Below are 17,396 nucleotides of genomic sequence, written 5' to 3' on the forward strand. Positions count from 1 at the left end.
TTGGGCAGGCTAGACAAGAAAGAGCAGGGGCCAGGAGCAAGACCAAAATCAGACAAGGAAGCTAGGGTGGCAGGAGAGGGGATGAAAAAAAGAAAAGCAGGACGACTGTTCAGGTGTTGTGGATCTATATGTCCAAGGGTACGTGCTGTCTGCAGTTTAGCTGCTTCCCAGATCTTGTATCATTCCCTAAGCTGGCTGACCACTGTCCCACTCTACAGCAGAGTAAGCCTTGAGTTCTTCTGAACTCAGAGCCTAGGTCTAGGCATCGCAACATCCCCACCATGTTTCACGGCCCTACCAGAAGACCTTCTGCACCTCTCAGTGAGGTCTTTTCCTATAACAGAGTTAAGGCTTCATCAGTAAAGGATATAGACAAGTCATATTCTCCAGCACATGACAGCTTTTATTTGGAAACTGCAAGAAGAAGGATGAGCTTTTAGGTTCTGGGAGCCTGGAGTTAGGATTCTCAGGGTCAGTTGGGATCTGTGGCCTCTGTCTAATTGTTTTATCATTTTTTCAACTCCTGTTCCTAAGAAAAAAACTTTCTCATCTCATTCCCTTGCTTCCTAAGATGAGATAGGAGGAGTAGTTGTCTTGGGTCTGTGTTGCCAGTCCAGCATGACCCACTGTGATGTGCTCCCAGGTAGCAGTGAAGTCTTACTGGCTGCTGTTGTCTCTTTTGGCCTAGGCCATATCACTAGCACTTTTCTCTAAGAGCAGACTGCACAGTAAAGAAGAGATAACTGCAATAAATATAAAGTGACATGCCAACATGTTCTTCCATACATTATACTATGAACTGGGAGGAAAAACCCATGGGAGAGGAACTGCAATAAAAAGGCAGGTCCAGGTAAGAGAGAAATACGGAAGAGGCTGGAAAAGATGGCCCAGAAAAGTTTGTGAAATAAAAGGATAACTTGTATGCTTTCCTGGAACTTATTTCTAGGGGATCTACAGTTCTTGAGAGCTTGTCTGTCACAGCCATCTCTGTCACCCATTGGCAAATGTCCCAGGCCTTACACCTTTTATGCAGGTGCACAAAAATGCTGACATCTAACATTTAATTTAGTAGCTCAGAGATGGAGAAAGCTAATTGTAAGTTTAGATAATTAATATTTGTTGTTAACATGGCACCAGAGTGCAGAGCACCTGCCTCCATGCATAATTTGCTAGGTGGTTTTGATTGATTTTTTTTTTTTTTTTTTTTTAGAACAATGCTAAAATAATACTAAAGTTGTAAAGTGACCTACTGCAAAGTTAAGGATTCCACTGCTAGACCTGCTGTTCAATAGTCTCCCCTCCTGCCCACCAATGTGTAATGACAAAAACTATAAGGCACTGTAATTAAATAACTAAGTGCTCTTTTACTTCCCAACAAACCTTTCCTCCATCCACTGTCTAGACTGAATGGTTCTCACTGTAAGCGTAAGATTGAAGTACGACTGCCCATCAGCATGGGGTCTGGTCCCTGACCTGTAACATCAGCAAGGTTTAATTCCCTGACGTAAAAACCTTTGAGTACACACATGCCTGTGCTGGTGAACTGCATATCAACCCACCTCAACATGTGACAAACCTCAGCATTTCTGTGGTCAGTTGTCATCAGTGTAGGTGAGCTTATGAAGGTAAAATGGTCTGCAGTAGGACAGCTGTTACCGACAGCGAGTTGCACATAGAAACGCAACGCCTAACCGGAGAGGTGGGAAAAGTACGACAGCATGAACTCATAGTGTCCCACGCTACAGAGTCTCGACACCAGCAGAAGGCAACGAGAGACCCAGGGACCTCTGCCTGGTTCAGGGCAGGAATGCAACTCCCTCTCTCCTTCCCTGCCCTAGTACTTTCTTGGTCAGTTTTATCATAGGTTTATTTTCCTCAGCCCAAGCATTACACAGCTAAAATATACTGTCTACTTAGACACTACTCAGAGCAGGTAGATTCAAACACCATTTCCCGCCATTCATATTCGCATCAGACTATAAACCGCTCACGCCCATTACCACAATAAGAAGAAAACAATCATGCAGAAGACTGGCTCACAGACACTTGCCTGTTCAGCAGCACAGAACAAGCCCAATGTGCTATTTTGCATTATAAAGCTTATGGACAAGTTAATGCTTCCACACAGTAATGAGCCATCATGGCTCATTAGAGGCTCAGCTTGCAAAGTCCAAAGTGTACAAACAGAGGCATATAGGACAAATCTGAACTAAGCAAGCACTGTACCCTGCCCTCTGCCTGCACCAACGATTTACAGGTATCTGGTAAATGATTTATAAACCTAAAGAAAACAAAGTATAAAACCGTATGACTGCCTCTGCTTTACAAAGGCAACGCTTTCTGGATAATTTGCCATGTCTCTGAAAATGTTTCAAATTTTGGTGTCTGCTCTGCTGTTTACAGGTAAGTGCCTGGCACCCTGTCTCATGTCATTCCCTTCTGGCTTATTAAATAGTCAGCTAGCAAAAAACCCCGTCTTGCCACCGGAACAGCTCTGATAGAATAGAATTAACTGGAAATCACTGCAGCAGGGACATATGGGAGAGTGGGTGAGCACAAGACTGCATAGCAAATTCTGTGAAATACAGTCTTGATTCTGTTCCTCATGACTACTTTTGAATCTCTTACTGCTCAACCCCTCAGGTATGAGGAGCGAGGATGCATTCCTGAGCAAAAGGAATTCTTACAGGATGATTTCCTGAACTGTTAAAATTGTAGAAAGACTTAATGTTCTTTTTCTGGAATCTTCCCTAAACATTACTCTGATCTCAACTTTTATTGTTTGTAAGAAACAATTTCACATGCATTTATAAGGACCCCCAATGATCTATTTCACAAGTGATTTCTGGGATGTCTGATTTGAATTGCTTAAGGAGACTGATTTTTTTAAAGGCCTCAGGCTGTCTGATTATTGAACCTTCACAGCACCCTGCAACCAGGGCACCTAAAATCAAGACTCGCCCTGTAAAACTTGAACCAGAGTGAAAATGGATGGGGCAGGGCTGCAACATCAGCAAGGCTGAAAGAATGCTCTTCCCAAAGCAGCACAGGCTGGTATGGTCAATGAGCAGTGATGCACATGCTGTGAGAATAATTTAATCCTCATTAAATTAGAACAAACCAGGCAGGCAGTAAGTGACTGTTGACTTCTCAGGTGATTGCCCGCATCATGGAAAGATGCTCCATCCATGTGTGCATTAAAAGCATTTCTTAGATCTGAGTGCTCCAGCACACATACAGTAAATACATGATGTGAAGAGCTAAGGCAAAATGAGGTAGACAGAATTAGCCAATGCTTTATCATGGATTAATAAAAAGGTGTTTTGTGAATTGGGACCACAGTCAGGTATACTCTCTCTTATGCGCCAAATCCTCTTCCTTGTCCTATGACCCTAATTTTTGGCTGCAGCGAGGCTCTGCAGGGAGGGAAGGAGATGGAAAGGGCCTTTCTCTCTTCTGCAAGTTAAAGCTCATCTAGAAAAATTCCTTTCCCCTTATTTGTACTTCCTGATCTGCTGTGCACCTGAGCTTGGACTATTCCTGGGTACTTGTCTGTCTTCCTGAACCTCACCTCCTTTCCATTGAAGGCCATCATGACACAAGCAGTGTCACCTGAAGCCAAGCTGGGAGCACAGCAGCCTGCTGCCCCTCCTTTTGGAAGACTTACCTTTTCTTTCATCTCCCTTATGTGAGTCTTTCCTAACACCCTTGTTTGTCCTCTTTCCCAGGTTCCTTTCTTCAAAAGGCAGGAAGAAGTATTTATTACTGATTTTTAATGAGCTCTTAAAAGTTCCATTGATCACAAACAGTTCAGTTTTTCATTAATTGTGAATGCTTTCAACAATGGTCAAGGTGGTAGTGAATTAAAACAGAGGCTGTAAGACTCACTAATGAGAACTGGACCCTTCATCACACCCTTGACTCAGCTGCTATAAATCATCCCCATAATAAGCCATCTTCACACCTCTGGGCATAGGCTTTCTGGGCTGTTTGCTGGACCTTTTCATTAGCCTCTGCAGAGTGCAGCAGAAAGGGATGGGGTACAAGAGTGTGGGGTCCTGGCACTGGGATCATTACTGAAGTCTCTTAGATCTCTGATGAGGGTGTCTTGCCCATTCGCTCAAGGTTAAACTGATGGCCACATATGGATTTAGGAAGGAAATTTCACCAGGACCCACTGAGGGGGACCAATGGACCAATGCTTTCTTTAATACTTTGCTGCAGGGCAAGTAGTTCCTTCCCTAGAATTATCTAGGATTTTTGCCAAATTGCCTTGCTATTTACCCATACCTGACAACTTTCCTGACCCCTGGCATCACACCAGCAATACGTTCAATACCTAATTCTGCATTAAGTGTCTGTAACTTGTCTGCCTTTACTGATGAGGGAAAGAGGCTGATGCTGTAGTTCTAACGATTGCTAATGACTGAGCTTTCATCTCTTGAGCCAGAGAGCTCGTGTCCTGTGCTGTAAAATTAAGAATTGTCAAATAATAGAGACTACTGTACTTCAAGCTTTAAAAATAAACAGATGAGACCAAAATTTCAAAGACTGGGTGATATGAACCACTTAACAATCAATGACTTTAAATTTTGCTGTTGACAGGTATTAGCAAATCTAACCGATTTAATTTTATTTTAAGGCCTGTTATCATCCAAACACTTCGGGATACATAGCCAATGTCCATACACACATTTCTTTTTCACCATTTGAAAAAGCAATATGCAGGTGTTTGACTTTAATGTAATTGTACTTTTCAGCTGAGAAAAGGTGACATGTGGCCCAGAGGTGGCCTGCAGAATCCAAAAGCCTATCCCTGCCGCAATCCACCAATGTACACAAAGTACTGACAGATAACCACATCTTGATATCCATGGAGTGCCATATAACCTAGAGAAATACTTCAGTGAAGAGAAAACCAGCTGCTTCCACACTTTTCTTTCAGTGCTTGCACTGTTGCGCTGAGGTATTTGAATCCTCGGACCAAGTCCTGGGGTCTGGCTTTGTGAATCTTTTCTGGATTTAGAAAGTTAGATAGCTGAAGCATGGTGGGGGTGAGGGTGGGGTGGGGCATTCTAGTTCATTTCTAACTTTAAGAAACAAACCTGAGCTGCAGCATTTGATTTACTTTTTCAAAGTTCCCAACACGTCAGCACCAGCCACCTCAGCAAGGTTAAAGTGTCCAAGGTTGAAGTTTAGCTCTGTCCAAGTCTAGCCTCTGTCCAAGCTCTGTCCTAAAGTGCTGATAAGACCAGCAGCCTTACCCCTGTGAGCTGACATTTTGACCAGACAATCACCAAACCCGATAATAAGAAGAGTTATTAGACTAAAAGGAAAGGAGCCAGAGCAATTGCCAACTTTTGACATTTAAATTCCATTGATATAAATAACTTCAGCAATGGGTTTTCAGGTTGTCAGAAATTTGCAATAGTCTTCAGAAACTAGGAAAAGAAACAAATAGCTCCAGTTTATATGAAAATGTGCACAGAGAGAGACTGAAGTATTGCTAAGTAATTGTCAATTTTTTTTGTAAATATCACAGTAAGTCAGACATAAACCACTTTTCCCTGTGGTAGATGCACACCAGGGATAAATTTTGGTCCTAAGCCTTGAGATTGCTCCTCACCACTTATCCTGCTGGATCTAGATAAAAAAAAGCTCCCTGTGGTGCAGGGGGGAAGCATATACTATACTAAAGCAACTTTAAAGGTTTGTCTTCTTATCATTTAACTCTGCCATTAGACATGCAAATGGTGGCTTGCCTGCTCTCCCCAAAGACTGCTAAGCACACAATGGCTCGTACTGCTTAGCTTTTAAAAAATAAAAAGCATATCAATTCAATGGGTGCCTAAGTAGGCAAAGGTGTCAGATTTAATCCCATAGTCACCTTTTTGATTGTGTAATGAAGTGGATCATTGCACATTCAGCCAATAGAAAAAAGATGTCTTCCTGGGAAGATTTTGCAGTTGCACCCAGCTAAATACCTTGCTTTCTAGAAATCTGTCCTCGCACAATAGAGTTAAGCTTCCATTTGAGTCTAGTATGAAGAGATTTTAATGCACAATAATTTAAGATCTATGCAGGTTGATTTTATATTTTAAGTGCAGTTTGCTTGCGATACTGTAATACTTTTTTATTATCACCTTGACATTCCAAGCTATTTGATATGCCTTTTTCATAAATTTTTTTTTTTTTAATAGTCAATGCTGGATTAAGTACACATTTGTTATCTTGGCAAAGATGACAAGGTTCTACCATCATCTTCCCTCTCTCAAGTTTAGTCTTATACCAGTTTACAAAATGAGATGCTCAGAAGGCACCATAACAGTAATGATTACTAATAGTTTTCCCTCTGGACAGTCTGTTTAGGTGTGCAGGATAGACAAAACTACCTGCTGAAGGCAATAATTACCTGAGCTAAGCATCTGCTTGCTAAAACCAGCCAATTTTTTCTATAATTTGCTTTTCATATGAGAACACTGAGTGAATCTTCAAGAGATGATGAAAGGAAACACTCTAACTGGTAACAGCTGATACAGCCCCTGCAATAGTTCACTCCCCAAACACATTCCTCCTATTTCCCCTTTGGGCCATTAATCCCTAAATGTGCTTTTCAGGTAACATATTTATCTAAGAGAAAAGAGGGAAAACAGTAGTGAAGAAAAATATTAACATACAATATATCTGACTGCTCTTCACAGTGAGTTTAACTTTGTTTCACTAACTAGAATTTGAAACTCTTCATCTTTTTTCAGCTCAATTTTATGCTCTGTAAGCCATTTCATTAACATTACCCACCTGTTCCTAGCTCTCTCTAGTCTCACACCCAGGTGTGCCGAAACTCCACTTTCCTGTTTTCTGTGCTAGTCTTCTGCAAGATGGAGAGCTGCAGTACTTCAGGAATAGCCTGTGTTTATAAATCACCTACCCAAGCAACAAACTCTTCCACAGTCTTTTACTAAGCCGTTCAAAAGGTGGGGAAAATTACACCCAGTCTGAGAAACTTAAATTGAGGCAAGATGAAGGTTACTTGCTGAAGACTATACACTGTACTCAGAGGGGCTACTCAGAGGGAGACATCTGCTCTGATGCCCCCAGGTCTACATTAGAGCTTTAAGACCTTGCTTTCTCTGAGCTCTGCCAGAGCACAAGCAAATGTGCAACTCTGCTTGTCTGTGTAATCCCAGTGAAAGACCAACAGGACTGTTTCTGGTTTCACTTAGAAATGGTCTCACTAGAGTTCTTCTGGAGGTGAATGAAGTTTGCCCCATTCAGAGACGTATAATGATCCTTACAGTAAGATGAAGAGAGAATGAACTAACCCTGAAGGATTAGCTTGAATATAAAGGCACTTACCTGATTTATTTCTGGTACTTATGCATCTTTGGAGTGCCCAGCAGCTAGGGACAAGCCCTGCAGAGATGGCTCCCAGGTGCTAAAGGTGAGATGTGGAAGGATTTGAGAGAGCAGCTAGAAAAGAACAAGAACTGGGTGTCACCAGTGACAAAAGAAGCCAAGAGCAGAGCTGCCACCACTGCCACCCCTTGGAGCAGGCAAGTGCACTTTGATTAAAGTGAGTATTCAGTATGGTTAGGGGTGGCATTTGTCATTGGATACAGGTGCAGCCAGAGCAAACTGTATATTAAAAATTTAAAGTTCATACCCTTAAATCGCAGCACTCTGCGCCAGAGTAGCCAAGACAACACCTCACCATCCCACCAGCGGAACAACAAGCTCATTTTCTGAAGATGCTGGCTGTGAGGAAAAGAAACACAAAAAGAAGAGCTGCTTAATGATCTTTTTTTCTAGCTCACTGTGAAGCTGGAAGGCCAGAGCACATATTGGTGATAAAATTTAATGTTTAATGGCCCTTACTAATAATATATACATTTGAACAAAAGTGAAGCCTGTTACTGAGCTGATTTCTGATCCCAGTTCAGTTATCTCAGTCCAGAAATATAATCATGAGCTTGAAAAAATATTTAATACACCCCTACCCCTTGATTCACTAAAGGGAAGTTAACAGCTCATAGATTTTCTACTGTATAATAGTAAATTGCCAGAGAAATAATGAAATTTGGCATGAGCTTAGTTTTATCTTGTGCAGCTCTGGAACAGAAGTGTAGCAGCTTAATAGACAAATGCAAAAAATATATTTTTTTCTTCCCCAAACCAAAATCTTACTTGTTTTCTGAAGTACAGAAATAGCTATTCTTCAGTTCCCTAAGGAAAAAAGGAGTTCACACAACAAGAGTCTTCACATCAAATGTCTGAACTCAGTTTTTTTCCATGGAGGAGTTAACATTTTAAAGATGGTATTCTTTGAAAACTCCCTACCCCAAAATTTCTGCCTCTAGTTTCTGATTATAGTAACTTGGAATCTGAAGAAACTGAAGTAGGAAGGAACTACTGGGACTGTCATTGCTTGCTAAGTAAATTTTCTAAAGTACTATTTTGTGTCTTTGTTAAGAGTGAAGATGACAACAGCCTTCACTTTTTTGTTGTTTCTTACTGTATAATCAAGCATTTTCTCACCTTCTTTTCAAGCATTTTTTGACTTTGAAAAAAAACAAAGTGAAAAGGAGCAGTGAATACTCTAGCTCACATATCTGCTACCTATATGTATTCAGCATACTCTTTCTTCTATTTAAAAAACTAAAGAGTGACCATATTGCAGCTGATCAGCAAAGCTAGTAATAATAGCAAGTGAACTGGATTCAGCTGAGCATTGCACATGAAAGCAAACATTTGACATTCTCAGTTAGCTTTTCCCCCTAGAAATTCAGGAATAAGGGCATTAGAGAGCTGTTAGCGAGGCACTAGCTTGCCCTGCTGAGCTCCCATTGTAAGACACGATAGATGAGGGTTCAAGTTCTTGGCCCATCTGTACCAAGTATGTGCAGGTCACTCTCAGGTGTCCATTTAAACCCACTTCACTAAATTGGAGCACAGGTGTTTACAGACACTGGCCTCAGCTTGGCTGACGTATCTGAGTTTCAACTTAATCAGCAGTTCATTTAAAATTGTACTATTTGGACTGACATGCTATTTCAGACCAGTTTAGCCTCAAATGAATTTATGTCTCAAACATGGGAGACTAAAAAGACAAGACTTTTTTCCTGTACCAGGACCTTTCATATGAAGTTAGTGAGGAATTCAGCCCTTTTTCTTGAGCAGAATGGTTATTTCAAGAAGATCTGCAAGAAGTACTTCTGCATCTGGGGGGACCTCAAAAGCTGTCTAAAGCAATGCGATAACAAGAATAGAAGTGCAGTATCTTTTGCTCAGAGAGTAATTTCCATGCATGCAATTTCCATGCCACTACTAATAAGAATAAATTCTACATCTAAACCGGGAGTTTTAGAAAGCATAGTTAAATTCATAGGTACGTTTAGGGTTTTTTTAAAAAACTTTAGACTTCTCAGCACACCTGAGACTAGTGCAATTCCAGCCTAAGGTTTTTTCAGTCACAAAATCTTGTATTGAAAATAAATTAGTACCTTAATTTGATTGTAACTTTATTAACTTTGGATTCAACAGCAAAATAATGATTTATAGCAGCTGTTTTATTAACTTCAGGCTTAAAAAAAAAAAAGTCTTTCTGAAGATATACGGTAGGACCATCTTTGATTTCTGTTAAATAAACTACAGGTCCAAAGACACGGTCATTAGGTATAAATATGTTTTTTGAAGTGCACATTCTGAAAGATTTTTCTGATATTACAAATATTTCTCAGTTTCCATTTCAGGTGTCCTTGGAGCACCTTTTCTGACAGAAGAATCAGCAAATCAATTTATACGACTTAAACGACAGATACCATATTCTCAGAACTACTGGGACACAAGCAGCAGCCAGTATGCATGGGGATATATTGGGGCAGAACAGGTATTTTCTTCCATCATCTTGCAGCATCTATTGAAAAAAAGAAAGCACAGGTCTCGGATTAACACGTAGTAGCAACCCTTTGGGGCAAGGGAAGAAATCTTTCCAATTTATCAGCACAGGCAAGGTCACTCAGTTGTCACACACTGCATTTATTCAGTATCAAAGCTCAGAATATTCTCTTCTGTTTTGATCTACTTCAGGTTAGTGAGTCATGGACAGCTTTGAGAGACACAGCACAATACTACATGGACTTGGGTTCTTTTGCCTTTGATCCTTCGATTGCGTGGTACGATGGGGTTTCTCAACAGAGCATTTCATAGAGTCAAAACGCATGCGTGTGCCTAAGTAAGTAAAATTGACCAATATAAGACTGCTGGCAGTAGGTCCTAGTGGCATAACTTGACACATTAACAAACCTGATTATAAGAGATGTCTTGAATAATTAAAGAAGATTTGTTTTTGCTGTCCAAGTTTTATAGTTATTTAAATGTGGTCATTTTATTGTGGCAAGTTCTTTTTTAAGTATGTTTTGGAAGAATTCATTAAAAGCTTAAAGAATATATATCTTTTTAAAAGTCCACAGAAGCTAAACTGCAGCAATATATCCTACACAGTTGATTTAAAAAGCAGACAAAGCAATTCCCAAGGAGAAAAATAGAAGATAAAAAACCCCATCTATTTCATTAACAAAACTGTAGTCAGTGTAGAATAAAATTTCAGTAGAACAAAACAGAAAAAGAGACATAGCAGTTGGTAAATCCAGTATTTATAGATCAGGACACAAGTACATGAAGTGTCTCAAATGGTCATAGAGAAATTGTTTAGAACTGTGCTAAAACATACACCTTTTTGGGACATAATTTTGTCAAATTTAGGGGACAATTGCTAAATGATTCAGTTTGACAAGCACAATGCAGAATACACACATTATTCCTGCAAAACACTTTTCATACGAAGATACTGCAGTCCTTTGAAATGGACAGGAGTGGGTAGAACTAAACTCATACAACTTCAAGTTTCAGTGCTTAAAATAGTTACTAAGACATAGCAATCTGATCAGTCTGACTGTAACCACCAATAGGAAAATGGGTAGACTTCTTCTCATAATATACTTTGAATTGAACATGCTTTGAATTTTACTGACTTAAAAGTAGCTTTCTTTTTGAAAGTGATCACAAAGTTTCATTTTGAAACGTGGCTTTTAAAAAACACTTTTTTTTTTTTTTTTTAATAAAATAAGAATTTGATTTGGAGAGTCTCAGACTGAGCTTTCTAGGGCTGTTCCACCTGAAAGGTGATACCAGTTTCACTCACTCTGAGCAGAAGCAAAATAGAAGAGAATAGTTAAAAGTCACAATTTCCCTGCCCTCCTGCCAAGCCTTCAGCTGGCGCCCTTGGGCTACTGGAAGGAAGCACCAGGATATTCTCTCACAATTTCTGATACTGATATGGGCAGCAGCTTTCTTGGCTAGCAGCAGTCACTTCTACCTTATGACAAATCTGAAGTTACCTGAAGACACTTTACTCAGTTTTCTGGAAAAAACCCACCCTGTCTTTTCCATCAGAATAATTATTCAGATAGAAAATGCCTAACTGCGTCTAATTATTAGTTGTCCAATACATGTGTCTGAAGGCTGTGATCCTGACAGCTGCCAGGCATACTGCAAGATGAGTTATGCCTCCAGAATGATAATCCTTATGATTGTCATATGACAGGATTAAAGCCAGTTTACAGAAACACATTTATAGGCACTTCCAGTGAAGCATGTTTATGATTTCAGAGGGAGGCTGGTTAACTCCCAGACTGAAATAAACTTCCCAATGCTAATATGACAGAAATTAACATCCAGAGTTTTTATGAAAGCATATAGTAGGAAAGACATCAAGCTAGAAGTTACAAAAAACATTATGGATCAAGTAAAACAATGATTTTCAACCTTATTCATGATTAGTGATATTTCCAAGATGGCCAAGAAAAGCAAGCCTATACAGCATATACAGGAATCTGGTTCGGGAGCTGTACTTCCAGAAGAAAACATCTGCAAAAGCTTGCAGTTCTGAAGACTGGCGCTGCTGACAGGATCTTTAAATTAATTTTGCAAAATTTTTCTAAAAGCAATTTATTCCATCTTTTCTAGCAACAACATCAGATCTTACATGGATATGCTGCAGCAGTCTGGGATTCACCTCCAGCAACAGACAAGGATAAGCTATTAAATCCTACACATCTCATATCTGGCCATATTAGGATATGGCATGTTATGTATTTGCCATTATGTATTTGATAAGATTACTTTATCTCATCCCACTGTCTAAAAATTAAAACACTAATTCTCTCAATACCACATATTGTATATTCATAAGTAGAAGTGAGATGTAAGTAAGTCATGGTAAATAGAATAAGAAGTTGAAGACAAGGCAACCATTAACTTTTAGCAGATTAATTACCCCCCCCCCCCCCCGTGTTCTCAGGTAAAACTCTTTTTGACTAAACAATTGTTTTTAAATGTGCATTCCTGCTTCTGTGACTGAAAACAACATTTATATTTCTCAGTGTCTTTCTTTAGCTACATTTTTGAGACACAATTAAGAAATGGAAATCAGTCACTTTAGGTGGGTAAAAGAAGTTTGCTCCAGGTTTGGATAGTAAGAAGAGTATACTTCTGTACTTCAAGTGCATTTCCATTTTTTCAAGTACTGGGGTCAAATTAGTAGGTATTATAGTATACATCCATATCATGTGTATGCTTTGCTTTCCACATTTAAACTTCTGTACTTGGTCTTGAATGCCAAAACCAACCAAAGCCACAGCTACCACCATGAACTCCTTTTTCTTGCTCCATGGAAGTTAGAGCTGGTGGAAACACTTATTCATGGCTCCTTTTCCTAATAAAAGCGGTGATGACAAAATATTCTTTATGCCAACTTCTTGAGTCTGGAAGTTTCCCCATTCCTATCCATTAACCTACTTTATTTCAGGACATCTTTGAAGAAAGGATTGGGGTCCCACATTTCTTCTATGTGTTATTAATATACTGCTAGCAATTAAAAACTTTCAACCCTGGTCAAAATTTCTGTATGGACAAAGAGGACCTGTTGGGGAAACTTTAATGTATAGTAACCTTAAGGGCAGGGTAGGTAAAGGCAGGCAATTTTTGCTCACTTTTTATCCCCAAAGACCAGGTTCTGTGTGCTGTGTGTTCAGGGTTCTTTGTGAATGTGAACTGTATACTGACTAGAATGAATTCAAAGATAACATTGGATCTTCAAAAAAAAAAAAAAAAAAAAAAAAAGCATATTCTGGCATTTCAGCAATCTCTACCATGCTCCTAGGTATGAAACTATCCTCTAGGACATTATTATTTTTCCTGCATAGGACAATGGGCCTGCAATTGCCATTATTCATTAGCTGAAGCTGAAAATTCATTAAACACTTGAAAGAGATAAATGAAGTGCAAGTTCAGTATTTGCCATGTAGAATTTCACATCTTCAGTCATACTACTTAATTATGAACAGTTCATTCAAAGATAAGGGGTGACAAGTGATGTATAGACTAAAAGATCTCACTAGTTAAACACAGCCATGACCCGTCCCTTCTGTCCTCCTTCCCTGTGCTGCTCGACCTTGGATAAGCGAGTGCTCCAGACCCTAAACCTTCCACTATTTTCCTCAATAACAGTGCAGGCAGGACAGAGTTACTGAAACTCTTCAATTTATAGCAAAAAGCAGGACTAGAAGGATAAGCATTGCCTTTTATTTTAAGTGGATATAAAGTAAAAATCAAAGGATCTGCCTCCTCCACCTGAGCACCTTGCTGTCCCAGAGATACTGCTGCTGTGCAGGCAGCAATGCCCAAGCTACTTGCGCATCAGTTCCTGAAATGCTGCTGTTTTCAGCCCTGCTTCTCTAATTGACGTTGTCGCTGCCAAGGCAGGGGTTTGGGATCTGCTTGAGAATTGGCTGCAGTTTTCATGCCTGTGTGGTAAGTTAAACCAAAATGGGAGTTAGTTCAGGAGGTGATTTGCAAACAGACAACAGGCATCCCTGGAGTGTAGACGACAAAGTCCACCAATGAGGTGGAAGGTAAAACGAAGTGCATCTTACCTCCTCTACTATCAGCTGGTGGAGGTAACTGCCCAACCTTTATGAGCCATTTTATGGTTGTCAGAGCCATAAAATTAGAATAACCACTGCCTTAAATCTATTGCCACAAGGACAGTCTTGCATAAGTCTGGCTTTGTGACCAAAACATCAGACAAAGCCAGGGGATGCAATTTGACAGTTCTGTTGTACTTAGACATGACTAATTCCTTTAAAGAAGTTGTTCTGAAAGCCAGAGCCTCAATCTGTGAAGCTGTAGCTTCAAGCTAATGTCACTAATTCAGATAATTAGTCTTGCTGAATTAAATGGGAAGAATTGTGCACGCATGAGTAGCGGTGGAAGATGAGGTGCTTATTTCATGTTATCAAAATACATGCCACTCATGACAATGAGCAAATGGCTTTCACAGGCATTTGAATGTTAAACTCCTTCCTCTGCATTTATTAATAACCAGGAAAAATATTTACCCTGTGAATTTGCTCCCCTTATTTAGCTTTACATACTGCTTCAGCACTTAAACGCAAGTAACTTTGTACCCTTCTTTACTGCCTTTTCCTACATATCTTCATGTTGCCACCTACAGGTTTTATCTCCTTGCTTTTTCTACAGAGCACAGATACACAGGCAGTACCTTATAGATGACAAATCTAAAGAACAGGGCTAAACTAAAAAGAATTCAAGTACAGCTCTGCTGGTCACGAGAGTGGAAATAGAGGCCTCAGGACACAGGCTCTTTGCTTCCAGTGCAATGGAGAGCAGTTCCTCTGACTAGTTTCTGAATACTGCAACTTTGTTGAGGAAAAAAACCCCACACAAACACCAAAGCTCCCTTAGGCCAGAGACAGCAGAGATCCTGGGGGAGAGGGGTAATAGGCAGAGAGGAAGAGGAGTCACAGAAAGCCGAAGTCAGGTTTGTCTCCATATAAACGTTAACTGGACGGATGCGGGAGAACATCCACCAAGCAGTCCCAAGTTTCCAACTCTTTTCTGAGTGATGTGAGCAAGATGACTATCTAAGATCAGCAGAATGACAGAAATCAGTATACCCAAGTATCTCATGGGTGATTACTAGCTCCAGCAGAAGCTCTTCCCCAGGCAAGGCACTTACAGGGTCTCCCTCCCGTGTGGCTTCCCCAGTGCCGAGTCAGATCTGAATCATGCTGGAGCCCTTTCCTCAGTCAGAGCACTTGCTTACTCCCTCAGCTTCTTGGATCCCTACTTTTGCAAAGCTTAGAACCACCAAATTACCTTTGCGATCTCTGCTGCTCTGTCAAGTTGAATTGAAAACAGCCCACAGGTTAAAAAATTACTGCAGCTAGACATAGGGGATAAACATGTGCCTACCCAAATACCACAACTGTAGGAGCCTGGCTTTGTCAGAGAACCAGATGAAAGATTCAAGTGTAGTCTGATGTGACAGGAGAAATAAGAAAACCCATCTCTCCAATAATAAGTAAAGAAAAAGATTAATACTCCACAGGCTTTCTTTTAATGAGGAAAACAAGTCATTCCAAACAAAGCAAATAGGGGAAGCTGTAGAACACAAGTAACCTATATATAACCCACATTACAAATGCTGAATGTGGGATAAGTACCAAGATACACTGTTTTCTATAAGCTCAGCAGAAGAGGTGATTATATAGAGGTAATGGGAAAGAAGAATTTATTTTATGAGCTGAAATGGTTTCTACAAACAGAACAGTGGCACCTGGTTTTCAATGAAAGATCTACACACTACTTCATCACTATGGTAATTCATACGATGAACATGGTCTCGTATGATTTTAATGCATAAACCTTCTGAGCTTGCATCGCACTATTGTTATGCACTTGCTTTGTGCTTGATCGTCTCTTCTCTTAATTTAAGCCAAAACAGCTGAGACAAAATATTAATCTAATCTATACCTGCTGCTGTAATCCTCAATGCCAGCAAAAGTGAGCTGTGTTCAAAGCAATTTTATGTTGGTTGATTAAATATACAAACCACGCACCTGAGACAGGTGCATTGCCGTAACCTCTCCGTGTAGAGTAGAAGATAAATTAGTAGTGTTTTGCATCATCCATAGGAAGCAATGAGATCAGTAGTTAGAATGTAAAGATAGAAAATTATCCAAAATTGAAGAGTTCACTCAGGAAAAGAAAAAACATTCTTTGTATGTGATTATTATCTTAAGTAAACAAACATCAGTAATTACTGTTCTGCCCCAAAGACTGTTGAAGAGCTACATCTTTCAGACAAGATGACATCAAACCCGCAGAGTCTACTTTCCACTAGCTGGAAAAAGAGTAACAACTCTTTTTAGGAGAGCTGGGTGGTATCAAGCTGGATATCTGCAAAGGTGATCGACACGTGGCGACACAGCAAATGTCTGTTCCCTTTGAGTCCAGACCAAAGTCACGGCCTACCACAGCACTAGGCAGGCCGAGTGCTGCGCCTGGCTGCCTTAGAGATGAAACAAATACTGACTGAGCCCTGTAATGTGAATTTAACCATCACCTCCCTAGGGGAGCAAGCTTTCCCTATGCCAGTGTAAGTCCAGGCAGGGATAGGGGAGGAAGAAGGGACAGACTGGTGCACTTCAGCCTTCTAGGGTCGACCCATAAAAGCTTCTTTCTCTACAAGGTGTTACAAGATAGTCAGCTTGGAGTGACACTTCTTATTCAGCTACTTACTCCCGGTCATACAACCACTGCTAAGGTGATTTCATGCCAGTCACTGCCTCCTTGGCAAGACTGAATAAGCATGTGAGATCCTGTCTGAATAATTCAACTATGCCCTGGTTGTGATTGAAAGCTGCTGCGCAGCAGGGAGCTAGTTCAGGGAAGGCTTAAAAACATCCTTACAATTGCTGTCAATATTATTATCATAAATCCAAGGCCTGATTGTTCAAGGTGCTATGAGAAAGCAGTTAGTCTGGCACTCTCAAAATGGAGGTAGAACTGTCTAAGGACAAGAAAACAACCACAGGTAGGAGGCTCAGTGCCAAGAGATCTACCACAAACTTTCTGATGGAATGGGACCTATACCTTCCCACGTTACACCATGGGCAGGATGCAGTCTGATTTATGCTATAGTACCTCAGAAGGCAGCTACCATTACATTATACCAAAGCTACATGTATTGACTTTTTGTTTTTAATTTAGAAGTGCTTTCAGAAATGAGGAAGAGTCTATTTATAACTATTTACCATAGTGAACCTAAGGGGGAAAAAAAATACCCCACCCATGCTTCTACTCGTATGTCATGTGGGACAATTGCCTTTTGCTAAGCGTACAAACAGTTCAATCAGAGTCACTATATTTTGTGGACTGTGGAAATAATTCTCGTACAAATATGAAAATAATCCCTCTTTTCATTACTCAGGGTTACATAGTTCCCTACTCCTTTCTCATCCTGTGTGCTCCAG

General features: G+C 40.2%; 1 protein-coding gene across 2 annotated transcripts; it reads left to right on the plus strand.

Moving 5' to 3' along the window:
• Window positions 1–2,291: 2,291 nt before the first annotated feature.
• C7H3orf85 (chromosome 7 C3orf85 homolog) lies at window positions 2,292–12,796 on the plus strand. Of its 2 annotated transcripts, none has more exons than XM_030020744.2 (4): window positions 2,292–2,403; window positions 9,738–9,886; window positions 10,087–10,172; window positions 12,025–12,796. In XM_030020744.2, the coding sequence occupies exons 1-4, from the start codon at window positions 2,355–2,357 to the stop codon at window positions 12,101–12,103; spliced, it is 363 nt and encodes a 120-aa protein (XP_029876604.1). In that variant the 5' UTR covers window positions 2,292–2,354; the 3' UTR covers window positions 12,104–12,796. The 2 variants fall into 2 exon arrangements, with proteins under 2 accessions (XP_029876604.1, XP_029876605.1); XM_030020745.2 differs by having other exon boundaries at window positions 2,294–2,403; window positions 9,750–9,886; window positions 10,087–10,231.
• Window positions 12,797–17,396: the final 4,600 nt, after the last annotated feature.

This window comes from Aquila chrysaetos, chromosome 7 (genome assembly GCF_900496995.4).
Source record: "Aquila chrysaetos chrysaetos chromosome 7, bAquChr1.4, whole genome shotgun sequence".
Classification (NCBI taxonomy): domain Eukaryota; kingdom Metazoa; phylum Chordata; class Aves; order Accipitriformes; family Accipitridae; genus Aquila; species Aquila chrysaetos.